Source organism: Paracoccidioides lutzii, assembly GCF_000150705.2.
Source record: "Paracoccidioides lutzii Pb01 unplaced genomic scaffold supercont2.2, whole genome shotgun sequence".
NCBI lineage: Eukaryota > Fungi > Ascomycota > Eurotiomycetes > Onygenales > Ajellomycetaceae > Paracoccidioides > Paracoccidioides lutzii.
Genome location: NW_015440948.1, coordinates 2,110,701 through 2,136,966, shown reverse-complemented (window position 1 = coordinate 2,136,966; position 26,266 = coordinate 2,110,701). Strand labels below are relative to the sequence as shown.

The following is a 26,266-nucleotide window of genomic DNA, read 5'->3' as shown; positions in this document are numbered from 1 at the left end:
CTCTCTTAAGCTATTCTAGGTCTATCTCTAATAATACAGCGTTCAATGTCCTAGGACTTGTAGAGGGAGGAGGGTTATTTCACTGGGACCAAATGAAAAATGCTGGCTGATAGGGATAAACACGATAAAAATGGTTCTTGAACTGCGACACCAGAAGGGTGCCGTGGACCCACAAAACAAATAACAAAAGAAATGGTTGAGAAGGTGCGGGGTATATATATAATACGGGTTATTGATATGAACAAAATCCCCAGTGATGGTGGTTAAAAGCATCAAGAAATGTCGTCGAAAAAAGTATGAAAGAAAGAAAATCCATCGACTTCAATAGCCAAAGGCTATCCTCCTCCACACACCCTCAACGTCCTGGCAGAGGGCCAGGAACGTATCGTTCTCAAGCTGTCGACAAATCCACGATTCTACCAGCGCTGATCGTTCCGGAGTTGGCGTTGAGAGATACAACGACAAGTCTGATGGGGATATATCATCCCGATTTACGGATCCTGTAAGGTTATTGCGCCCTTGTTCGCTTCTCTCCGTTAGCATGTGTGGGGGGATTGCGTTTGTCGCTATGGGTTCTGCGTTCGCGGTGTTATTGTTTCCGTCGATTGTGTCTGGCGACGTGGAGCTGGTAAATATGGACCCAGAGTCAACTTTGGATAGAGCAGTTACTGTATGTGCAAGATTAGGCCCATTCACGGCTAAATTATCTGTAGTGGTGAACTGGCCAGTGCAGTTTAGAACTGCTGTAGGTTGGCCTTTTTCCTTCAAAGCTCGTGGTAGTCCATAATTGGTAGAGAAAGCGTTGGCACTTCCACTAGCAATCGTCTGAGCCCATCCTGGAGTCGCGGTGTTTGACGGGCTATCAGTGATTCCACCAGAACTTGAGGCCTCGGACTGAGCTATCAAGAAGGATGATGAACCGCCAGGCTGCAGCGTCGCTTTCGCTCTTTGGTTGCTTTTTGGTTTCCGTGTGAGAGACGCCTGCGTTGCTCTGGGATTAGCAAACGGGAGTTCTCTCTTTGGCGGCAGAATCTGACTCAAAGTGTCCACGTCTGGTATGGGTGGGGCAGTAGACGGCCTCTCTTTGAATAGCCAGCCACTGGTTTGTTTCGATTCCACGGGGTTCGCAGTGACAGAGTGCGTCTCCCGCTGGGCTGCGAAGGAAAAATTAGCTAATGGGCTTTGTACGTTCGTGGCACGGGAACTAGTCGTTGCAATGGCAAAAGTAGAAACCCCGGGGGCAGTGGTCAATGCTGGAGTGTGAGGTCTCCCATGGTTCTGGTCATGGGAGTTTGCGTTTGTTGCTGAAACGCTGTTGAATGAACTTATGAATAGCCCCGATGAATTTGGTTTTGCGTCTGTCAAAGAAGATGACCAGGGCCGTATATGGTATTTGTCAAAAACAGCTCCGGTTGAGCATCCTGAGGACTCTGTGAATGTGCCACCACCTGTCTGCGCGTAAGAGGAAGCTTGGGATGAGGAGGAGAATGGTCGGTTTGAAGATGGGTGATGAGATGGGGCTACTGTGGAATGTGTGATAGGACAACCAAGTTTGTTGAATATAGATATGGCATTAGCATAGTCAGAATCAGACGAGAACTTGATCTGGAAACGACGGATCTATATCATAATTTAGCATTTGCATAGAGAAGAAAAGGGGTATTGACATATAAAGAATGTATGTCCCTAACCTGATCGTTTCTCATAGGATAGCGCACGGCCAGACACGGGGATTTTACAATGATGGCAGCGTGAGGTTTTGGATTGTGAGACAAAGAAAGGGATGGGCCTATGGCTGCCTCGCGGGCCAAAGAATTTAAATTGAGCTGTTCCTAATTTATCAAACATGGATAATAAGTACGACTGGAGACTGGATGTCAGAGCTTCGAAGGGGGAAACGACAGCCTCTCCCACAGAGCCACCTACCAAGACATCGCTTCCTCGCAGCACCCTGAGGCGCTGATCTCCCTGGGAAAACGCAGAGGAGGTCTCATGGACGGAGATCTGGTCAAGCACAACAGCCAGATCACTGTTGGTAGAAAGATGTGTCCATCCCAAAGGGGAAGCACGGTCTGCTGAGGTGGTGGAATACGAGAATTTCAGGATGGGGATATTGAGAGTGCTTGATTGAGCTTGCATAACGCTGAAAGGATGAGAAGTCATTTCCAGCGAGCTGATGGTGTAGAACAACTATAACTAGCTATGACCACTGCTACGACAGTTGTGACAGTTATGATATATAGACAGACTATAGCTTGCAAAAGAGCTGGTCAAATAGGGACGGGGATCAGACACAAGCAGAGCAAAGCACGATACAGCCAGATGGTGCTGTTCTTCTCTGACATGGGGGGAACAAATGCGTCCATCAAACCGAAAGTCAGAGATGGCTAGATAGACAGAAAGCTATTGCAACGCTGGGGCTATATACTTGCGGTTCAAGCGGTCTATATATATACATATATATAGAAGAATAAGACGAACAAGAAGAGGTGAGGATTAAATAAGCTCATCCAGGTTGGGCCGTGGAAGAGCCTCAATTCCCCTAAGGGGATGTCCTCATATAATAGGGAGGTACCTACCCTTGTATATGTATATATCTATACCTACTTGCAATTGAAGACGGAACCTGGAGGAGATCACTATTGGATATTTGGGATAAACATAAAGTAAACTAGTTTAATTAAAGATTCACAGCTTGGCGGATATCTGTCCTATCCGTTCTATCCGCCCAATCCATGTAGGTTTGTAGGACATCTATTTCATCCCATCCCATCCATTGATCTTCCGGTCATGTGATCAATGTGATTTAATTATGGGACGTCTGAAGTGGTCGGGGATGCTATTACTGTGCGGTGCGCTAGTCCATAATAGGAAGCCTAGCCATTATAATCACAAGCTCATCCCGGACTTGGAACTTCTTTATTCCGATAATGTGAAGAACAACCGCTGCATATCAATGCTTGGTATTCAACCCCCTGCACATGCTGGTTCCTAGGTGTGTCCAGCAAGAGGTAAATTCTGAACAAAGAGATAATTACTTTATTCTTCAAGGGGCTTCTGTTGGGTTGTTCGAGTCCACGGGTGCTGACTGGGGGCCAATGTGTTTAAGAAACCGAACTGTTTCTCGTGTTTCGTGTCTTCACTTTTTCCGATCCCCGATCCACAAATCCCACCCTTAACTACTGTTTGCCAAGTCCGCCCATCAACAATATCATCCACGTGATCCTCCAAGCCAAGCCCAGTGCACGTTGCTGCCAAGATGGCGGCCACAGATTTCCCGTTCACGTTACTTGCGATGCGGCAGGAAGAGGCAGTATTCCACCGCGCCTTGAAGCATGCCTACGCTGCCCGGAAGTAAGTAGAGGTAAAGATATACATCTATCTTCACCATCCCCTCTCTTGTCTCTTTGTCTTTTGTTTGCTGCTGTGAGTAGCTAAATACACCGTAACTACTCCGTACTGCGAACAGCATCGTGCCTCCTCGTCGCAATCGCCAGTTCTATATCAACCGCAAGCGGGTTCAACCGTATTGGCTGTTCTTCAACGTTTTCGATCGTGGAGGCTTCAACTACATCTCGCTCGACAAGATCAACTGGTATACTGTCTCAAAGTTCTCCAGAATCACTGATACGCAGGCTACGACCTTCTCCTGGAACGTTAGAGAAACATACCGCACTTGGCTTTTGTGAGTTTTTGAATTTTTTACCCCTTTCATATCTCTATTCTCCTTAATATGTAATAAGAGTCTCAATTGAATGAACTCCATTGCATTACATTTCATTGTTTTCTTATCTTTTGTACAATATAATATCTAGGCCGTTGGAGCACGCGGTGTTGGCTGCGGGCTTTACATACCCACTGCCCGGGACAGCAGCCAAGGACAAGGACGAGGACAAGCGCAGTTGCTTGCTCCGCTTCAAACATTTGCCCACGGTAAGTCTCTCACTCCGCTTTTCTTCATATCTCCCTCTATCGCCTGTTTAAAGCCCAACAGCTTGAATTAACACTGCGTTTGTGGTGCTGTTGTTGTAGGACTACAACCCGTGCCCTCGCACAGCCAATCCTATACTTACGGACTCCCTGAAAACTACATCAACTCATCCAGCTCCCCTTTCTTCTCTTCTTCTTCTTCCTCACCCTCCAAATTCTCCTCAACATATTCCCCTATACCCTCTTACGGTAGTTCTAATAGCTCCAATCCCACTACCGCTACCGCTTCCACCAATATGTCTGCAGCCGCTACTCCCGCAATGATGGACACCATGACCCCCATGCAGACAATAATGGTCGACACCCCCGCGAACCAGCGCGGAATTTATGCGCCATCTGCTCAACAACCACCTCCTCTACCCGTAGAACCCCTTCTGAGATCGATGATCCCTGATACAGGTATGTGACTTGGTATTCTTTTTGTTTTATCTTTGTTGTTTTATCTCTTTCCCAACATCCCAATTCCCACACTCATCTGCCACAAACCCCACTTTCTCTAAGAAGAACCTAACGAGCCTCTTCTTCCAACTACAGTTCCTAAAATCTACAGCCAGTGCCTTCGATCCCTAGAGGTTGGCTCCGACGGTGATAGGGACTTCGCGCTTCATCACCTTGTGGTTATCTCAGACGAACGTGGAGACAAATTCAAATTTGAGGACTTTGGTGGTCTTGCAGAATATCTGACTGATCTAGTCATGAAGATCACTCGCCTCATCTCCGGTGTGGCCTGGTTCGTTGATTATGACGGACGCAGAGAAATACCATATGGGTGTCTGGCCGTATCTGGCACTGAACAAGATCCTCATATTGCTGAGAGAGTTGCCAGCCTTCCGGTCATTTTACATGGTGACGATCATGTGGAAGACGCTGAATCTGCCCGTACACTCAGATGGATCACGGAAGCCGCCCTGGTTCTACGGAATATGTCTATGTTAGAGGCAAACGCCCGTTATCTTTCAGAAATGCCTATTTTCAAAAATTGCCTGCTCATTGTGCTGAGCTCCCCTCGTCAGCCGCGTTTCAACGAAGCCCTAAACCATATGTTGGACACATTGGAGCAAGTCTGTCCATACTGGGAAACTGATGAGAATGACCCGCTCTTGCCTCTGCTACTTCCCTTCGTGGATTCGAATGATAGATACCACGTCGTGACTGCTCTGAAGATCATAGTACTGTATTCGATGGAGCTGACTACATTCAAACGTCTTGGAGGCCTCCCAGGGGACAAGCTCCTGGTGCTTTTCAACTACTCCTATCTTGAGCAGGACAAGGAGCTGCTTTCAATGACTCTTGACTTCTTCTACCAATACACAGCGACTCCGGAAAATATCAATGAATTCATCTATTCCGAGTGGCTTCACCACATGGTTCCTCGCATGGTCAGTCTTCTCCTAATTGACTCTAATGATCATGTGAATGAGATAGTGGATCAGGAAGAGCACAAGGCACCCCCAACTGCCAGCATTCCACCTGTGCCACAGGAACTGAAGGCGTTACTCCTGCACATCCCTGAACCAGAACGTTGCGCTCGTTGGCTTAGTTGCCTCTTCATTGAGGATGCGGAGTGTGAAATCACTCAACTTGCCCTCTGGAAAGCTTATCAGGACTGCTTCGCGGCAGACCGTTCCTCAGGAGGCATACCCACCCTGGCGGCAGCTGACTTTATCAATGCCGTGAGTGCCACCTTCTCTTCAGCCCAGGCACAGGTTGTCCCCGGTCCAAGTGCTAGATTCATCATCAAAGGCATCCGGCCCCTCGAGGCCGCTTACCACCCCAATGGGTATCCATATTTCGCTTGTCGATGGTCTGATCCCAGTCCTATATGCAAAATTGGTTTTACTGATCCTGCACAACTTCATGAGCATGTTATCCGTGACCACCTACATCTTGGCCCGGAAGACGCAGAAGACCAGCCGAGAAATTGCGGCTGGGAGTCTTGCAAAACGCATCGTAAACCCTCCACCATCAATGTCAATGAACTTGTCAACCACGTTTATACCCACCTTCCAGCTCTGAAGGACATGGCTCTACCCCCCGCACCGCCTCCTGGGCGCGAGATCATCCAGCCTAGAATTTCCCGGACATTCGACTACTATCCAACTCCCGTTGATGAGAATGGAGAGCCCATCGGAATTGCGTACAAAGCAGTTCTTATTCTGCGCAATATAATTCGCAATCTGCCCCATGGAAATGCGGGCCCGTCCTATGGTTTCAAATCGTGGAACTATGTTTTTTTCTTCGCTTATAGGAACAAGCTCATCGAAATTGCCGATTACAATCCGACTCTCCGCAGTGATATTTTCGACCTTGTCGGTGAGATTGAATCTTCCTGAGTTTCATGTCGGAATCGAATACGTTGGTTACATTCAGAAATTTTGAGTTTTACATTGTTTTACATATTCATGGATTTCCTCACTTTCCGGTGTCTATTTTGTTTTGCCTGAGCCAAGGCGTAATTTACACATGTGCTGGAATTTTCCGTTCAGAATCAAATCTTCAAAAACCAGCGGGCTTTGAGCAAATCAACAACTCCGGTGCTGTTTTCCCTATTATCGATTCTTCTCTCACCTTCATCTTTTCCTCCTGTGTGGCGTTTGGTTTTTTCATTAACCTAAGTGTTTTGCGTGTGTACTGGAATTTTTAATTCGTGTTTACAAGCGGTTCGGTTGTCAGTTTGCCTGTTATGGATTCCCCAAACCCTCTTTTTCTTATCTTGTCTCAGCGGTTACATGCATATCAGCGACCTCGGTTAGGTTTTTCCCTTCATGGATTTCACTCCCTTTTCTTATCTTTCTTTCTTTAATTTCTCTCTCTCTCTCTCTCTCTCACTCTCTCTGTCCAGTGTCTGTTTTGCAGTCCTTCAGCCAAGTGTTTTACGTGAGTGCTCCAATGCGGGTTTTCAGTCTTTTTAATCACCCTTTTTTACTGCAAGTTGAATTTGGGTTTACGATGGTGTGATACACAACTGGAGGGTTTGTTGTCTGTTTTTCTATGTCTAGTTTCGATTTACTTTTCCTTTTCGTTTTTGCGTTTTCCTCCTTTTCTTCGGGTGATTCCCAATACCTTGATTTCTCAGCTGCGAGTGAACGAATTCGACGGTTAAGAGTTCGACAATCTGTGGGAAGTGCAGGGTTTTCACTTTTTATTTACTATTTCTGTATTTCTATGCTTTTTTTGACTTATTTTTCTTGTTCTTTTTCACCTCTTCGAGATATTCGAGATATACCTGATGTCTTGTATTCCCAAAGTTTCCCCCTTTATTTCCCCAACCTGTATTTCTATTTGTGATTCGATTTGTTTTCTTCTTCCTTTCCATCTTTTCTTTTTTACTCCAAGGTTCGACTGATTATACATACGGTAACCCGTGGTGTATCCCGTGGTGTATCTAGTTTTCTTCTCTTTATTTTTCCTTTTCTGCATGAATATTTGGGAAATGGCGCTTTTGTTGCTCCCTATATATCCTTTACGGCGCATCCAAAAGACGGACGGACTGGGTTGTTCTTTTGAAGCTCCTATGTTGGCTTTTCCCCTTTGTTGGGATATAGAGTTGTTCCATGTAGCATTTGTTCAGTCCCCTGCGTTGCTTCTCCTGTCGTCTTCTCTTGTGTATTTGCCCTTGTAAAGAGGGAATTGTTCCTTGTATTATTAGTTTGATCCCTTGCGATGTTCCCATTTCTTCTTCCCTGTAAGAAAGTCCAGATGACCCTTGATTATCTACACCCTTGTATCTTAGATAGTTTAGTTGCTCTGTGTTTGTTTGTTTTGTTGTTGAAATGCAATAGTTTTTGCCTTCTTTTTCTTTCTCTTTCTTCTAAATCCGTCCTAGACCCGTAAAGTCCCTTAGAAATATACCAACCAGTAGTAGTTCAGCGAAATAAGTAGGCAGGTTAAATTTATACTCCATAAAATCTCCTCAAGGATCAGAAACACATGGCTCATTGCCCGAATTGCTAGTCATTCACAACAAACCGCGTATCATTATCAAGATCCCACCCCAAGCAAGAAACAAGGAGTTAACCTACTCATTAAAATAAATTCCACTGTTTCCCATTGACACACACGCACACACAACACTGTCTCTCCCCTCAATCACATGGGAATCACAAAATATCAACGATAAGCATCAGGCAATGTCGTGTAGCAGCTGTGCTAGCATACGCAAATGTCCGCACTTACTACTGCTGACTGCCCCATACCCAGAACTTAAAGCGTAAAGAGGGATAAACGAGACACTGTTGAGTTAATAGAGACGAGACCGCAACTCAAGAACATCGATTCCCGGGGAAGATGAAGCTGATAACCACGGGTTTTTGCTACGAGGAGTCTCTGCAACTGAGACTCTTCTGGAAATGAAGCCGACGTCGAAAGGTTAACCAGCCGGAAGCACGTGACTGGCGCGGATACACGATAAAAGAGCTCCCAGGAGCAAGGGCGCGGTTACTGTTCATAAGTTATCCAGCGAGCAGTCAGGTTCCCTCTAGTTCCCTCTAATTCCCTCTAATAACCAGAGAGTAACTGTCTCTTCTTGTTCCTGGTGGAGTCATTATCATCAGCGTCATCGACAGTTGGGTGGCGGAGAGTTAGTTATCAGCCATTCAAATCCCTTGCGTCGCTCGTATGAAATGTTAACCCGCATTTTTTGGCCCCCTTCTTAAGTGTTTCTGCAGGAAAATAAAAGGCAGAAAAGGAAGGGGGGGGAAAAAATCCATCTATTCATACCGCAGGTTACCATCTACATATATGCCTCCTCTTTTCCCCGGTACATATTTATCTGTGTTGCCAGGGGCCTTCCAGCACGCGTTGTTTTTAACAGCTTTCCTGGTAGTCATCATCAACTCTCGCCTCAATCCATATGCTACCCCGTGTCGCAAAGCGATGCCACTGCTTTAGAGTCCAGCAACTAGACTGAAGCGCTCCAATTTCCCAGATGGGTGATTCAGTTGAAACCCTCATGGAGGTAGGTGGTATTAATTTAACCTTTATTACTCTAAATTTTACTTACTCTACTTACTACTCCGTACCCTTATCAATCTTTAGCTGATTACTGGTGAGTTGACACCGTCGCGATAGGGTTTGGAAAATGAATATTGTCCACCCATAGACCCTGCCCTTTTCGCTGCTCTCGCAAGCGATCATGACCTTCTCGACGACATTGGAGTCCAGCAACTGCGCGACACGCTTGATGCGCTGAAAGTTTCCGCTGCTGAACAGCAAGATGCCCTATTTGACCCGTCAGGAACAAGTGGTCAGGACCCGGAAGGCGGCGATCAGGATGAATTCTCATCGGAACAAGACGGATCAAATCCAACGCTGGCCTCTTTAACGTCCAACCCCACAAGCATCGGGTCAGAATGCTCCGCAGCGAGCTTAAACGAAGAGGATAACCAGAAAAAAGTGCGCTGGGCCGAAGGATGGAGTGCGCGTGATGCTGAGGCCTCCCCAGGCCGTATTTCGAGAACGATTACAGGACTGACGCTGGAGGGCAAAACGACTTACTTGACTGAGATGTTTCCGTCGATTGATAATTACACCATAGTTCACACTCTGAGGAAATGCGACGGAGATATCGATCGTTCGATGGATGTACTGAGCCTGGCATTCTTTGATGATCACAACGCAGGTGACAAAGAAAACAAAGTGTCAATACCAAAAGGAATCGAGGGGTTTGCTGGGGACAGTGTTACAAAAGGACGCAGGAAGGCGAATAATAAGCGGAACATAAAACAGGGATTTCTGCGACATTCGCAAGCATCAATCCCAGCGCAGCATGAAATCAATAGGACTGAGAACAAATGGGACAATGGGGGAAAAGATGTAGAATTTATCTGCTCACGGACCTATTTGTCACGCAAGTCTGTCACTTCAGCGTACCACGCAAATGGAGCCTCCCTCCCAAACACATTACATGCTCTTGCATCCGCTGAGGCAGAAAAACACGCAAGGACCATGATGGACGACTCAAACATTATCCCACAGTTAGTGGAGCTCCAACAGAGGTTTGACAAAGTCTGCCCCGAGAAACTCGCCGGATTACTTCACCTGGCCAGGAACTGTACTTCTTCCGCGAGTGAGCTTGCAACCTTTATGATGACTGTCAAACCGCCCCTGCCACCCACGCAGATAGTTCAAATAAAACATGCGCCTGTAGATTTGGGTGATCCTCCAACCGATCACAAAACGCCGCCATGGACGCAACAGCCAACACAGGACCACCTGACAAGCAGAGCGATGGCCAACTCTCATATCCTCGCGGGCCACGCTGCCTTCAACAAGGCCACTGCAGCCTATCGTCGTGGCAAATCCGATCACCTTATGGGCGGTGCAGCAGGGTACTACTCCGCGATCGGCCGAGAGCACATGGAACAAGCAAAGAAAGAGGCTGCTGCCGCAGCAGAAGCACTCGTAGAATCGCAGTCGAGTAGCCGGGTACTTGATCTGCATGGTGTCAGCACCCAACATGCCGTCGGCATCGCGAAGAAGAAAGTCGGGATCTGGTGGGATTCCCTCGGCGACACCAAGTACGCGCCGGGGGGTTGGGGGCCGGCGCAAGAGGGCTATCGCATTGTCACCGGGCTAGGCCGGCATTCTAAGAATGGGACTGCTAGGGTTGGTCCTGCTGTTGCGAGGGCTCTGGCTGGCGAAGGATGGAAGGTTGAGGTTGGGGAAGGGTTCTTGACAGTGACGGGGGTGGCGAGGCGATGATGAGCATGGTTGGGCTGTTTTTACTATTGGACTTCCTGTGGAGACTTTTGACAATTTATTACCAGGCGTGGGGAGCCGAAATAATCCAAAAAAATGACTATAAGGAAGCTTGTATTATATATATAAGTAGCGTAATTCCCAACAGAGCGAACCCATCAAATTTTTTACCTTCTAATTCAAAACCTCTTACTTCTCAACGCGGAATTATGCCACCAATTCAGAATAAGAAAGCGTCAGATTCTCTTGACAGAGAGGGATGAATAGTGTGTCCAATCCTTGCTTTTGAAAATCAAAAAATAGACTCAATTCATGAAGCAGCACACTTCTTTTAAGTTCCATATGTGTAACGAGAAGGCGCCGAGACGGGGCGTCAACAGCAACGTCACGCAGAATGGTTATAAGGGAAGTTAGTTAAGGAATCAGACCAGCGTATGCCTAAGAATAGAAATTACGAATCAGGGGTACAAGTTGTTGTATAGAGAATTATATGCATATTCCAGTCACTGTGATAATCACTGACCCTCTAAACAGTGGGTCCTCTTCATGGAATGTGATGAGATGCCACTCTATCTGATTAGAGGGTCTAGGTGTCATTGGCGGTGTGATTCTCATCACCTTCTGCTGTGATGATCGATACAACCATCCCATATAAAGGTGAGGAAGTAAGAATACCACTTAGAGGAGTGTCAAAAAAACATCATGGCAAAATCTTAAGACTGTGACAAAGTATGCTACTCTGTCATAGACTTAGTGACTAGCCTGCACTGATGAATTTATGTACAAATTCACTTAAATTATCCTCAGCTGGAGAAGATATGCTTGTTTAATAAGCGCTGAATCTAGCTACACAAAATTTTATGAAAAATGTAATCAATCATCTTCTCTCATTTTAAAATCAAAATAGTTTCTCTTATAAGTGAGCAAGAACTGAATGTTAAATTTAATAACATATCATTTACATCTTCAGTTTCACTATTTTGAATAATAATGATAGACAAATTAAGTGTAAAAATCAAAATTATGAAAAATTGAATTAAAAGTCTAAAAAATATAAATGTTGAGAATAAAATTTATTTCAATTATAAATTTTATAAAGTCAATATATATTTACTATTTTAAATAAATTATAATTATTATTTTACTTTAAATTTTAATTAAAATTATAAGAATAAAAAAAATTATTACTCTCTAATTATTAATATATTTTTTAAAATTACTATATAAGTATTTATGCAGTTATGAAGCAAGTATATAAATACTTAAATGATAAATGTAATTTAAATTTAATATTATTAAAAGAGTCTACTAGATGTTTTAAATATCTACAATGCAATATATATAAAATAACTTTATAACTATTAAAGTGACTTTTCTAAATCAGATTAGATCATTCAGTGATTAAAATTTTCAGTTTTAAACTTTAATTCTTTTAGATAACTAGTTATTTTAGCAACTTTAAATTATTTTAAATTTTATAAATGCTTAGTAATTTATATTAATTGTTAAAGTAATTCATCACTGAATGCATCAATTATATCATTAAATGCATCATTTTTTATTTTAACCATTCTTACCTATTAAATAATTTCAATATGCTCAAAAAATAAGATAATCAAACTTCTAGTTAGAGAGGAGAATTATTTTAATTATTAAAACTTATAATAATCAGCATCACTATTTTTAAAATGTAGTACTAGAATATATTCACTGCAAATGAGAAAGAGAAGTAAAATTGCATAAGATCTACATGCAGTGTTCAATCTGAAGATTTAATCAGGCAAGAAGTTCAGGATCTTATTGATCCATCTGCTGAGTCCATCGAACAGCCCATCGATCAACCCCATGAGCCTCCACCTACTGAGCCTACACCATGCTCACGAGCTCTATCACAGTGCAGCAATTGTGGTTCTCTCAGGCATAAAAGATAAAAATGTCCAGAACCTAGTTTAATTTGCTTCAATTTAATTAGTGGTTATTGGGTGTAGATATTCAGGATAAAATCTATATAACATGCTGTTCGCGATTTTAGAAGGAATTACGTTATCTAATACATGTAGCATACTTTTGATGGACTAACTATACGGATGTATGCCCTTGATGACAGTTAAGAGTTATGACCCCAGCTGATGAACTGGTTAATCCGTGCCACTATAGATAATCCCTTATAATGTGAAATGCTCATGTTAGCATTGATGCACAAGTTTGGCTATATTTATTCGCTGAGCCACATTGCGATGAATCAGCAAGTAATTGTCAGTGGTTAATGTTGAAGTTAATTAAGTTATGTTAACTAACTAGTTAACTAGGTTAGTTACTAATAGTTAAAGTTGGTTAGAGTTAGGGTTGTGGCATTGACAATCCGTGAGGTCATCGGGGAACTTTATTAAAATTAGAATCCAACCCAACTTCTCCTATCCCAAGGCAACTTACCATCGGATTAATCACTCAATATGGAGTTTTATATTTTGTACTTACCATAGGACTTTGTAAACTATTTATCTACTCTTCCCCCTGTTTCCACTCCAACATCTTTCGCGTGGCTCTACTTTGACTAATCCCATATCCATCAAACTCCATACAAGAGATCTCCCACTCTATGCTCCCGTCCCTTCTAAATCTGCATCTCCATCGGCGTATAATCCACACTCGGGGCTTTTTACCTAGTCTCCCTAAACAGCTCGTCGGCTCTAAAAGATCTCTCCACTCCGATCTTCCCCGCCTTACCCGCAAACATCGCCCGTTGCTGACTGGCCCACGAACCGTCCTACTCAGCTCGATGCCAGCCATCCCATTTCTCTCTGCATTGTTACGCTCTTCAAGTAGCAACACTACTGACGAGATGGAGTTCCCTGATAAACGGACGGATGAGGAATGGCGGGCCGTTCTTAGCCAAGGTATGGAGAATTTGTGTCTCTATCATTTCTTCATTAACTAATTACCCCCGCATTGCCCCGGATCTGTCGTGCCTTTAATTATCTCACTAAAGCTAACTGGACCCCTTTTCCTTGTTATCCTTCCCCCCCACCAGAACAATTCCGCATCCTCCGCAACAAGGGCACTGAATCTCCCGGCAGCGGCATATACGACAAACATGCCCCGTTATCGGGCGTCTACGAATGCGCGGGTTGCGGCGCTCCGCTCTACAAAGCATCTCACAAGTTCGTATCGGGCTGCGGCTGGCCGGCATTTTTTGACTCGGTCCCTGGAGCGGTGACGCGGAAGGAGGATAGGTCGTTTGGCATGAAAAGAACTGAGATTGTTTGCTCGAACTGCGGGGGACATCTGGGTCATGTGTTTAAGGGCGAGGGGTATAAGACTCCGACGAATGAGAGGCATTGTGTTAATAGTATTAGTTTGAGCTTTACGAAGGATGAGGGGAAGCTGAGTAAGGACGGTAAGAAGGAGGGAAGGGAGGGGGAAACAAGCAAGTGAGAGAGAGATGGGGAGTATATGTATATTGGTATGTTTTGAACTGGAGTGCGTTTTTGGAACATGGTTAAGATGGGATTGATTCTTTGGAGATGAGTTTACGTTGGATGGAAGGGTACAATCTGCTTCTATTTCTATATATATATATATATATATATATCTAATACCCTTTGTTATGCAATATTTGGATTGAATATTGTTTGGATATAATTAATTACAACAATCCTTTTTTCTATGTCTGATATTCACTGTGCTGGAACATCTTGGAGTATATCTGGCACGTGACTTGGATCCATTCACAGATTAGTCATCCTCTTTTCCACATTTTCCATGCCTAATCGGGATGGCAAGTATCGTCACCTCCATGTTCAACCTCCAACACTTCTTTTCACCATCTTCAGAAACAAAATATCCAAAACTAAATCTTAATCCAAACTTGAATACTACATGCATCCCTTCTATTCTGGCTAATCCTCAACTGCCTCCTTTTCCCTCCTCCTCCTCCCCCCCTGGATAGAGATAGCACAACTTACGCCTACCACACGACCAACTTATTGTTCTTCCCCTCCTTTCTCTAGAAAGCGATCAATACTTTGGCCCAAATAACCCCCAACCTTCTCCCACACTCGCGGCCGAATTATGTCGTCGAGACGAGCAGCTAACCCGGCAGCTGAACGGGCCGCAAAGAACCAACTGGTGATTAAGAATCTTCTTAAATTGGAATGCAATAAGACTTGTGCGGATTGCAAGCGGAATAAACGTATGTTCCAGGATCCCTACTTGTTTCCCTGTTAGCCTGCCTGTTTTGCATATTACAAACCGCTGACTGTTAAAAACGCCCCTATCTGTGGAATGAACAGATCCGAGATGGGCCAGCTGGAATATCGGCGTTTTCATTTGCATTCGTTGTTCGGGCATACACAGGGGTATGGGAACACACATTAGTCGAGTCAAGTCCGTCGATTTAGACTCTTGGACGGATGAACAATTGCAGAGCGTGCTCAAATGGGGAAATGCTAGAGCAAACAAGTTTGTTTATCCCACCTACTCTCTGTTTTCAGAGCCTCCCGGTTGAAACGGAGAAGCTTATCAGCAGCGGTGATGTTAACTGTAAACTCTTACGACTCTAGGTACTGGGAAGCAATGCTTGCGCCTGGGCACATCCCGTCAGAATCGTATGTTAATGTCTTCCACCAACCTTGCCACTCGATAAAGGCTGAAATATCATGTCAACTTGAAGTAATGTTCTAATCCGCTGTCTAGGAAAATGGAGAATTTCATTCGAACCAAATACGAGTCGAAGCGGTGGGTCATGGAAGGACCAATGCCTGATCCGTCAACCCTTGATGTTGACGAAGGTGATGACAATACCGTGAGTCCCTACCAAAATGCAAGGTTGCTGTATCCATCTTCTTCCTTTGATTACTTGCTTAATTTTGTAGCCATTGGCCGTTGTTCAGGAGAAAGCCAAGTTAGAACGATCTGCCTCTCAGCGCGCATTGTCAACAGTGAGCCAACAAGCACCCGGTCGATCTGGGCAACCAGTGAATTTATTCGACGATGATACCCCAACCCCTCCTGAGAGGCCTAATACCACAGATTTGCCTGGTGTCCGCCCGCCAACTGTCTCGTCTAAACCTGCTCCTGCCCTCTCTTCCAAAGCGGGAAAACCGGCAGATTCATTGCTTGGGCTGGATTTCTTCGGCTCTTCCCAGCCTGCTGCAAACCGCCCATCTAGTACTCCGTCTTCTAATCCAGGATCCACGGCTTCAAGGCCCGACCTCAAACAATCCATTTTATCTTTATATGCATCGGCTCCAAAGCCTCAATCCCCACTGCAGCACGACCAAAATACGTCATTTGAGTCTTTTTCAGCGCAGCCACAGCAACAGCAACAACCAAAACCACAGACTGATACCTTTGGTGGACTTACCGATGCGTTTAGTGGCTTGAGCTTCCCAGCTACCACCTCTACTCCTTCTCCTCCTCAGAGACACGATGCATTTCCCAACCTCGGATCATTCAGTGCTCCAAAGTCTCCTCCTGCCCCGCAAAAAATATCTTCCCTGTCAATGGGCGGAGGTGGTTTCTTTGATACTCCTGCTATGTCATCGGCTCCTAAGCCACAACAGACGGGAACTCCGTCCATGTCGTCTGGTCATGATTTTAATTTTGTGGGAGCTACAATGGGATCAACGAAGTCAGCAGCAGCACCTCCCATGACCTCCACAGGTGCTTTTGACCTGTTTTCTTCTCCGTCAATTACTTCTAGCAATATCGCACCCGTAGTTTCACCAAAACCAGAAAACGTAAACTCTGTATTCAACCTTTCAGCACCTGCAAATGCTCCCGTACCACCTGTGTCTTCTCCTACCAGCACTGTCAACGTTAGTAGTGTGCACTCAAACAGTGCCGTTGAACCTTGGGGGGGCAATGACTGGAATACGATCGAATCCACCACGACCACTAAGCAAAATCCTTCATCCACGATGAAGGTCCCCGATAAAATTACCGCCAATGACTTTGGCTCCGGGTGGGGTTCATCAACTACAGCTTCCTCTAATAAGCCCACCCCCACCGTTTCTGCCGATGAAGATTTCGGCGGATGGACAAGCGTCTCGCCTCCAGCGCCGACAAGTACCAGTACCGTTTCAAAACCCAAGTTGAGTGGTGGATTTGCGGGAAGTGATGATTTGTTTTCTAATGTATGGGAGTGAAATATCTGTCATTTTGGATTTCTTTCCCTTTACGCAAACCAATGTCTCTAGATATTTTCTACGTATGCAATTGATTCATGTTGGTTTGGGTTGGAGCAAGCAAAATTTAGCATTTCCGATTTTTTTTCACTTGCATCTAGATTGTGTTTGTCAGCCTCCTCGCCCTCCTTTTTTTTTTTTTTAAGTATTTTTGCGTTTTGTTTATTAATCAAGTAATTTGTTATATTTTTCCTGGACAAGCAAAACTTCAATCAAATTCATTCATATACTTCGTTCTTGAGGCTGCTTTACTTAACATTGGCCTCCGGTCGTTATTCCTGCTGGTGACTGGTTACATTTAATTCCTATGTCGGATTTCCCATGACCCCACCTGGGCCTGTAGTGATCATTTACACCTGGCTTTCATATTGTGGCACGTATTGCGGCACGCCACAAAATGGGTTACTCTTATTAGAAAGACCACGGGACGTGAAGGATATTATACGGATTGAAGTCTTTGTAGCAGTGCGGAATACTCCAAAAGGAAATTGCACAAACCAGAATTTCATGCACCACAAACAAATAACCAGTTAACCAATGAAATGCAGAAGAAAACAGTTTAAGTACATAGCCTAAGAAAAGAAAATTATTCAGCTAGCGACGTAAATTAAATTCCGCAGGGTAACAATATGAATACTTGCTGATGGAAACGAAGAGCAAATCAATATATATAAACAATCCCGAATCCTAGCCCTAAGCAGTCAACTATTTATATACATGGCTTCCAAACACACCATTAACACCGGATGAGACACTTAACGCCAAACCGTGCACATAGGCAGTAAAATTAAGCTCGTTACCGAAGAACGACTTATGCGACATGGGGCTCTCGGCGCCCAGCCCTAGGTATCTAGATAGCACGAAAACGACTTAGCAACCATGATCGACGGTGGATAGAAGCTCAAAATATCCATCCCAGAATAAGCCACAGAGCAAACCCGATGACGACAACAATCCCCGCTACCTTCGTTATGGCAATTCGATCCCCTTGTTTCGCCATGCGCGTTAAGCGACCGGCACTTCCTCTGATATTTGTCGACAGGGACGAGAAGACTTCGCTCTGTTATTTTGATATTGCGAGTTAGTTCTGTATTTTTCGAGTCAAGGTGGTTTACGCAGTCTGTCATCAACAAACACGTGGGTGAGGAGGTGGGTACCACGAACAGTGTTCTCGATTGTATTATGATCCTTGGCATTGTCGTATATATCGATTGTGACTGATTTCAACGCCCGTGTCTTTTGCGCCAGAGCATCTAAGAGCGCATTGTTTTGTCTGGTTGTAGTTGAGGCCTTGTGGTTAGCTGGTGGTTTCTTTATTTGGTTTCAAGTCCTCCACTGCGTAGGCTATGGTGGGTGAGCAGCAACGGCCAAAGGGGGAAATGGGTTGGTGGGGGGGAACCTACTGCTCGCGCACGTATGCGTCACTCATGTTGCAGAGTGGAGGCGAAAGAACGATATTAGATCAACCCGTCTCTCTCTGTAGCTTTGTATGGCAAGCTGGCTCGCCTTTCTTCTCTTTGTTCTTTCCCTCTCTCTCTCTCTCTCTGTATCTCTGTGATGATATGGTGGATATTCACAGTATCGTTCGCTTTCTCCGCTGCAATTCTGAGAGTTGGCTGCGCAGAAAGCCTTGTTCGTTGAAAATGGTCGCTAGTATGCCGCTCCCGTTGTAAATAACCTTGGGTGTATACGAGATCGGGTTCTACCGAGGTAAGGGTATCCCGATATTCCTTAGTTATAGGTTTCCGTGACTGTATGGGTCTCAAAGGTTGAGAACTATGTCATTGGGACTTTGTATGTTGGAAATCGAGTTATCAGGTGATCAAAAGTTAAGGAGAGTGGAACGAATGAATGATGCAGCCTGATTGAGGCTGATCATGTGACATTTAGATGATGACTAAGCTTCAGAAAAGGGGTTTCGTAATTATAATTATCACCTAGTTAATTAGTACGGAGTATGGTCAAAAAGGATAAACATTGGAATATATTGATGATGTCAAGAGCCGTTCACTCGAACATCTATAAGCATAGATTGACCCTATATAATTACATGTCTAAACATGGAAATAAAAGATCTTCAACGCTCCGCTTATCATCCAAACGTGTGTCGTTCGAAATTGTAAAATAAAAAGCAGCTTAGAAATTGCAACGGGCGTGCTACCAAATACGGCCCTAGCACTTCCTTATCGAGCAAAATGACGAAGTCATTAGAGAAAAGAGAATGAAGGCTTGAAAGGTAAAGGCGAAGGGTTTTATACAAATCAAGGCGGAAGAAGGATAATCCGGGCGTAAACAAAGCTAAGAAGGATAGTTCCAGGTAAGCAGTTGTGGTTAAAACGGTTAACTATCAACCGGGCATTAGCCGATTTACATCATCCCCTCCCTTTCAGAGGCTCATTCAGCGGCTCATTCAGCAGATTGGCTGCTGCGGTGATTGGTCATAGTTAGTTATTGATGATAATCTCTACATGAGAAAGTAGATTATTTAGTCATTTTATATATAATTATAAAACTTTTAAGGAATACTTTTAACTATTTAAATTACTTAGTCTTTTTATCAACCTTAGAATATATACCCAGTATTTTATCTTGAAAAGTTGATAGATATAAAATTAAATTTATTAGTAATTAAATAAAACTAGTTAAAAAAGTTTTTTATTAATTATTATTAAAAGTTAATAGATTTCAAAGATTTCTATACTTTTTTTATAAATTCAGAATCTTTTTATTGAAAAATTATAATTATCTTTTTAAAATTTATAAAGTATATATATATTTAATGTAATTCATCATCTAACTGAACATATTATCTAACTACATACCTCTAATTTGAATTTTTCACATTCATTATATTATTCAATATGTCAATCACCTCAAGTAAAAAAGCTTCAAATCAAGAAGGAAGACTATTATTGTAGAGGGTTAAGCTCTAAGAACTAGAGGCTAATTCTCCTATATAACAAGGATGAATTGCTTGAGAAAGGGAAGAAAAGAATGAGATGAGAACACAAGCTTAAGTGAGCTCATGTAGCATGATCATATGCACACATGCAAACAATGACTAGGCTGAGTCAGCCAGTCAGAGTGAATCTAAAGGTTCAGCCTCTTATAATACCCCTCTTCTCCCTCTTTGTTGCAGGTCTTTATGACTATTTAAAGCCCTCTTTACATCTAATTTTGTCTGCTGAGAGGCCTCCTAAGCATTCAAAGCCTTTATTTCTTGTAGAAGACTTGTGTCATTTCATGTAGGCTCAGCCCAACCTATCTATTTAACAAGGTATTGTTTTTTCCTCTGGTAGGTTCATTCATCTCAAATTTCCTCAATCTCAAACTCAGGTCCTTCTATGATCTCTATAGTAGGTGACTGCCAGTCAGTTTATCTTTGACTAAACAGGGGATTCATCACCATAGCATGTAGAAGCTTTATGTTAAAGACATTGTGAATGTTAGATGAGACATTCAGTTGATAAATGTGAAATTCTATCTTTTCTAACATAGTATATTGATTGTATTTCATGTTCAGCTTCTTGCACAGATGATTAGTTCTCATATTCTCTAAGCTCAACCAGACCTTATCTTTAGATTGAAAGCTTAAAGTCAGATCTCTTCATCTATTTGCATAGTTCTTTTGAGATTGCTGAGCATTCATCATTTTTACTTAAGTTCACTTCAACACTTCATGAGTCTTTCTCATATAATCATGTGTAAACTCAATGAAATTATATGATGTTTCAACAGAGAGTGCATCAGCTATATTAATGAAGAAGATGTGAAAAAGATATGTTAAAAAGAATGAGCTCATGCCTGTTGAGACAGTATTTCTATTATTGATGATCAGCTCTGCTAGAGAAAGTCATTCACATCAGTCATTCTGTTGAAAGCTAATATACTTGTGTAGATAGATTTTCAGAATCTGATTCATTTACTCTGTAGCTTCATCAGTCTCTGAGTAATAAACTGTGAAGAGTTGTCTCTTAATGTCTAATTTTTCATATATCTGAGTTCAAAACATGCTTGTGAAAGCTGATTCTCAATCTGATACTACTGTCTTAGAAATGCTATGTCAAGAAATGATGTTGTGAAGGAACACTCTAATCACTGTCTTCACATTAGTTTTCTTAACTACTTTTAATATAATTTTCTTGATTAGTCTGTCTGTTATAATCATGATGTTTATATATTTTTTAGAGCTTGATAAGTTCACAATAAAGTCAATAAAAAGCTCTTACCACATGCATTCAGAAATAAGAAGAGGCTTAAGCAGTCTCTGACATCAATCTCTTTATACAGTGTTTGATCTGTAAAGATGACAGTTTCTGATCATTCTTCTCACATTGATGACATAGCCTGGCTAATAGAACTCACATCTTAGAACTTCTGCTATTTGCTCTCACCCAGGATGACTGTTAAGAGATGAGTCATGAGCCTCATATACTAACCTGATTCAAAGAGGTTTGAAGTCTGACACTCACTTATGATCTCAAAAGAGAAGCTCTTTGTTCTCATTTAAAGAGCACTCAGAGACAGAGGCCTTAATGCTGAGTTTAGAAGAAAATCTGAATCTTTTCTCATGAAGAGTCTGCTTCAGACACTGCAGAATCTTATTATTTTTATGAGTTTTATTTCACTGAGCTTGAAGAGATATCTCAGGTTTCACACTGACAGCAGTTACTTTTGATTTCATTTCAGATATCAGTACATTAAACTTAAGTAGTTAAGCTTGTCTTTGCTTGATTCTCTCATCATCAGCACTCTATGACATGTTCTGCTCTCTTCATGATAGAGTGTCTGATTCAATGTTCAACTTCTCTGACTGATAATTAATTCTGAAGTTGAATTGATAGAGAATATTCATTCAATATAGCTATCTTTTATTTAGTCTGTGTGTAGTCATAAAGTATTCTAGATTCTTATGATCTGTGAGAATCTTGAATTCCTTTACACTTTGTAGCTCAGCATTTCATTTCTTTAAACACTCAATTATTGCTAATAACTTCTTATCATGAATCTCATAGTTGCATTCCGCAGGTGAATGCTTGTGAGAGAAGAAGGCACATGAGTGTAGAATGCTCTGCTCATTATATTGTAGCAGCACTTCTTCTGAGACATAACCTGAGAAATCTGTTTTCAATATAGTCTCACAGTCAGAGTCAAATTAAAGTAGGATTGAAGTGGAGATAAACATTGATTTTAGACACTTAAAAGCTTCCTCAGCCTTGCTCATCCACAAAAAAGAAACATTCTTATATGTAAGAATCATCAGTGAGATCATGATCTTTGAGAAATCCCTGATAAATTGTCTATAGAAATTGACAAAGCCTAAAAATCCTTGTACATCTTTAAGAGAAGTAGATGTCATTCATTTCAAAACAGCTTTAATCTTCTCTGAATCTATTTGTATATCCTTGCTCACTTTAATGATAAATTCAAGATATTTTATACTATTTATCTCAAACTTACTCTGTCTGATGTCTGCCTGCAGACCTGCTTTTCATAGACATAGAAGCATCTTTTGTATGTGCTTATGATGCTCCTGTAAACTTCTTGAGGAAAATATCAAGATGTTATCTAAATAGACTGAGCAGAAGTCATTCAGATATTTATATAATGCCCAGTTGATATATTTTTGAAATGTGCTTGAAGTATTGGCCAAACCAAAGGGTGTAATCAGTCACTTAAATAGCCTGTATCTGGTTCTAAAGGTTGTCATCCACTCATCACCTTCCATGATTCAAATCTTGTGAAAAGCTGCAATAATATCCAGCTTAGTGAATCATTTAGCCTGTTCAATTCACTGTAAAGTCTCACTGATTAATGGTAGAGAATATCAATCCTTTCAGGTGATTTTGTTAAGAGCTTGATAGTTTATACAGAATCTTAGCCCACTCCCAGGCTTCTTCATGAATAGTACAGGAGCGGCTACAGAGGAGTTGCTCACTCTAATAAAACCCTTATCTAGATAATCTGTAAGAGTCTTTCACAAAGCCAGTAGTTCCTCTTGAGACATATTATATAATAGGCCTCAAAGGGGTTGTTTCATGCTACTATCAGCCTTTTTAATCAGTTCAATTCCATGATCTCTATCTGAGCTACAAAGTGGGGGTAGAGCATTAGCGGCTTCCTTATTAAATACATTCAAAAACTCATGATAATGTTCAAGTAGCTTTTCTCTAGGGTCAATCTTTGATTTCACTTCTAGAGCCTTTTGAATGTCAGTCAAACTGACAGTGAAGATCTCAATGTTTTGCTTCTCTTGAGTGCTCACAAGCCTAGAGAAGCTTATGGCAGAGATGGGAATCATATCAGCTTTTGCATTTGAACTAGGCTCTACCTCTATGCCACTCTTTTCAAATCTCACAATTCTTCAATGAGGGATCACAGTCACCTTTTGCTGGGCCAGCCAGGGGTTACCTAGATACATATCATGACTATGTAACCCATTCACCATGTAGAGAAAGGCCTGTTCAGTTATGTGACCACCTATATCAATTTGAATACCAGTCACTATGCTCATAGAGAGTCTCATGAAGTCTTCAAAGCTGGTCATTTTAACAGAGAGAATTTCAATGCATAGAAGCTTATACTTGTTAACATAGGATTGAGAAATAAGACTATAGATATTACATTCACTATCTATCATTGCTTTAGTTGAAAAGGCATTATCTACTAGAGCATTGATAGTGAAGGATTTGAATATCATCTTAGATTTAAATCTTCTCTATTACTTCTTCATAAGCTTCTTATTTCACTTCTTTTAGTGTCTTTTGATTGGAGCTACTCTTTTCCTGAATTCTTGCTCATATCTACATTATCATCATTCAGTACTAGCTCAGAAATCACCTTAGCTATCATGAAGATGGCAGAGTATCTGAGAGATTTGAATGAGCAGCTTTTAATTATATGATCTTCAGCTCTGCATCTCAGGCACAGGCCTTGCTCTCTTTATTGATTAATCTCTGTCTAATTTATCAATTTGATATGGTGAGCACTTGAGATCAGAGCATCAGAAGAGAGATTCATCAGATTATCAGCAGAAGCTTGAGACTGGTTTTATCAATCAAGAACAGCATGATGAAGTAAAGAGTGTGAATTAAATGTCATATGATCTGAAAAAGATCTGCTTTTGCAATGTTTAGACCATTGTCTTAAAGTCTTAAGCTCAGAGAGTTGATGATTAACTAATCTAAGCTTCTTGCAGTAATTCTCATAAATAGATGATTCTCTTACACTCATCATGCCTTCTCTCAGCTCCATGCTTAGAGTGAATTTCAAATACTTTTTTTTAACATGATCATTTCATCTGTGATCACCAGCTTTCAGCAGTAGCTGATTAAATTCAGACAGAAAGTCAAAAAGAGCTTTTCTATTCTATTGTAGATTGTTGAGCTTTTGCATAGTCTTTTTCTATCATGCAGAATCACTAAAGAGCATGTGTGTCTGCTTCAGTAAGCTCTCTACTATGAAGTTGATCTTATTCTTATTATTCTCAACTCAGAGGTAAACTTGAGCTGCTGCTATTTCTTTCAGTCTTAAGTACACATATCAAGTACATTTCTTATTATTATCTAAAGCTTTCTCATTGATTTTAAGTTTTGATTAAAGCTTTAGCTCTCACTGAGAGTAGTGCTTCAGATTAGAATCATCATACTTCTCACAATCTGATAGCTTGGTCTTTGGTCTTCTAACTGCAATAAATGATTGCAGATTTGATTGAGAGAGAGTTGATGTTAAGATGTTCAAAGCTTGTTGTTGATTAGCTATTTCAGCTTGCTGAGCTGCTATTAAATCTCTGTTCTCACACTGAACCTGTTCCTGCTGTTGAAGAAAGACCATTCATTGTTGTTCAAAGCTGCTGAGGGTATCCTTGCTCATTGCTTCATATTGATTTATTTATGTATTTGTTGTACAAGTCTGCCACTTTATCTTGTTCAGCTAGATGTTTTCAATGTTGCTCATTTGTTTGTTAGCACAATTGCTAACTTAGTCTATTCATATACCAGTACTATCACTGAACTTTGTGATGCAGGATTTAAGGCTTTCAATAACCTATCATATGTCAGCATGTTTGTTGAGCTTCATGATACAGAATTAAGGCTCTCAGTGACCTATCAATGAAAGGAGTGAAGCAATTCATAATGTAGAGGATTAAGCTCTAAGAACTAGAGGCTAGTCCTCCTATATAACAAGGATGAATTACTTGAGAAAGGGAAGAAAAGGATGAGATGAGAACATGAGCTTAAGCGAGCTCGCGTAGCATGATCACATGCGCATGTGCAAACAATGGCTAGGCTGAGTCAGCCAGCCAGAGCGAATCTAGGGGTTCAGCCTCTTATAATTATTAATCATTAAAGTCTATGAAACAGAGCAAATTTCATCTATTCAAGCTGCTGCTAAGGTGTATCATGTCTCTCATAGCACTGTAACTAATAGAGTGCATGATGTAGTCTCACATGTGAATTCTTAGCTAAAACATCAAAAACTGACCTCTATAGAGGAAGAATTTTTAATTCAATGAGTAATATTTATAAATGAGAAAGGATAGTCTTCATGAATTACAACTATATGAGAAATGATCAATTTACTACTTATAGAGTATGAATCTAGTTGCTCTACTACTATAGAAATCAACTGAGTTCACAGATTCATACAATGACATTTTGAATTAAAGACTAAGTTCTCATACAAATATGACTATCAGTAAGCTCTTTGCAAGGATTTAAAGCTTTTACATAAGTAATTTATATTGATGAATCATATAATAAAGAAGTATAATATTCTGTCAGAGAATATGTACAACTTTGATGAAATTGACTTCATAATGAGAATTATTTCAACAATTTAAATGATTACTAGAGTTGAGAGAGATTGCAGATCATCTCTCATACAGTTAAAAAATAGAGAATGAGCAACTATAATTGAAACAGTTAATACTACAGACTGAGCTTTATCTTTTATGATTATATTGAAGGTCAAGCTTTATTAAAATTTCTGATATGAGCAACTATCAAAAAACTAGAAAATTGATAATAGTGAGAAGAATTAAATCACAAATAAGTTTAATTTAACCTGACTGTGAAAGATATTTAACAAAGCTACTAAAATTCATATGATTGATAGTAAAAAACTGTTAATTTTAAATAAATATAATAGTCATATCATAGTTAAATTTGACAAGTTCTACCTGAATCACAGTATTATAATATTATATATATCTTCTTACTTCTTTCATCTACTGCAGTCAGTAGATATGAGCTGCTTTTTATCATTAAAGAAAGTATACAATAAGAAGATAAAGTAGAGTATAAGATTAAGAATTAATTATATTAATAAGAAGAAATTTTTAATTAGTTATACAGTATTTAGATAGAAGATCATAAAGAATACTACTA

The 26,266-nt window shown here is 41.4% G+C and overlaps 6 protein-coding genes across 6 annotated transcripts; 4 read left to right on the top strand and 2 right to left on the bottom strand.

The window, feature by feature from the left end:
• Window positions 1–321: 321 nt before the first annotated feature.
• On the bottom strand, window positions 322–2,163 carry PAAG_01319 (hypothetical protein; the record flags this gene model as incomplete). Its single annotated transcript, XM_015844312.1, has 3 exons — window positions 322–1,620; window positions 1,692–1,832; window positions 1,927–2,163. The coding sequence occupies 3 exons, from the start codon at window positions 2,161–2,163 to the stop codon at window positions 322–324; spliced, it is 1,677 nt and encodes a 558-aa protein (XP_015701093.1).
• Window positions 2,164–3,259: 1,096 nt separating this feature from the next.
• Window positions 3,260–6,323, top strand: PAAG_01318 (hypothetical protein; the record flags this gene model as incomplete). The annotated part of the gene is made up of 5 exons (XM_015844311.1): window positions 3,260–3,354; window positions 3,470–3,656; window positions 3,816–3,933; window positions 4,033–4,389; window positions 4,525–6,323. The coding sequence occupies 5 exons, from the start codon at window positions 3,260–3,262 to the stop codon at window positions 6,321–6,323; spliced, it is 2,556 nt and encodes an 851-aa protein (XP_015701092.1).
• A 2,594-nt stretch (window positions 6,324–8,917) lies between these two features.
• PAAG_01317 (smr domain-containing protein) lies at window positions 8,918–10,692 on the top strand (the record flags this gene model as incomplete). The annotated part of the gene is made up of 2 exons (XM_002797412.2): window positions 8,918–8,947; window positions 9,061–10,692. The coding sequence occupies 2 exons, from the start codon at window positions 8,918–8,920 to the stop codon at window positions 10,690–10,692; spliced, it is 1,662 nt and encodes a 553-aa protein (XP_002797458.1).
• A 2,596-nt stretch (window positions 10,693–13,288) lies between these two features.
• On the top strand, window positions 13,289–14,124 carry PAAG_01316 (peptide methionine sulfoxide reductase msrB; the record flags this gene model as incomplete). Its single annotated transcript, XM_002797411.2, has 2 exons — window positions 13,289–13,586; window positions 13,721–14,124. The coding sequence occupies 2 exons, from the start codon at window positions 13,289–13,291 to the stop codon at window positions 14,122–14,124; spliced, it is 702 nt and encodes a 233-aa protein (XP_002797457.2).
• Window positions 14,125–14,760: 636 nt separating this feature from the next.
• PAAG_01315 (stromal membrane-associated protein) lies at window positions 14,761–16,838 on the top strand (the record flags this gene model as incomplete). The annotated part of the gene is made up of 5 exons (XM_002797410.1): window positions 14,761–14,881; window positions 14,982–15,150; window positions 15,252–15,296; window positions 15,385–15,493; window positions 15,564–16,838. The coding sequence occupies 5 exons, from the start codon at window positions 14,761–14,763 to the stop codon at window positions 16,836–16,838; spliced, it is 1,719 nt and encodes a 572-aa protein (XP_002797456.1).
• A 744-nt stretch (window positions 16,839–17,582) lies between these two features.
• Window positions 17,583–18,306, bottom strand: PAAG_01314 (hypothetical protein; the record flags this gene model as incomplete). Its single annotated transcript, XM_015844310.1, has 4 exons — window positions 17,583–17,727; window positions 17,816–17,937; window positions 18,042–18,150; window positions 18,281–18,306. The coding sequence occupies 4 exons, from the start codon at window positions 18,304–18,306 to the stop codon at window positions 17,583–17,585; spliced, it is 402 nt and encodes a 133-aa protein (XP_015701091.1).
• Window positions 18,307–26,266: the final 7,960 nt, after the last annotated feature.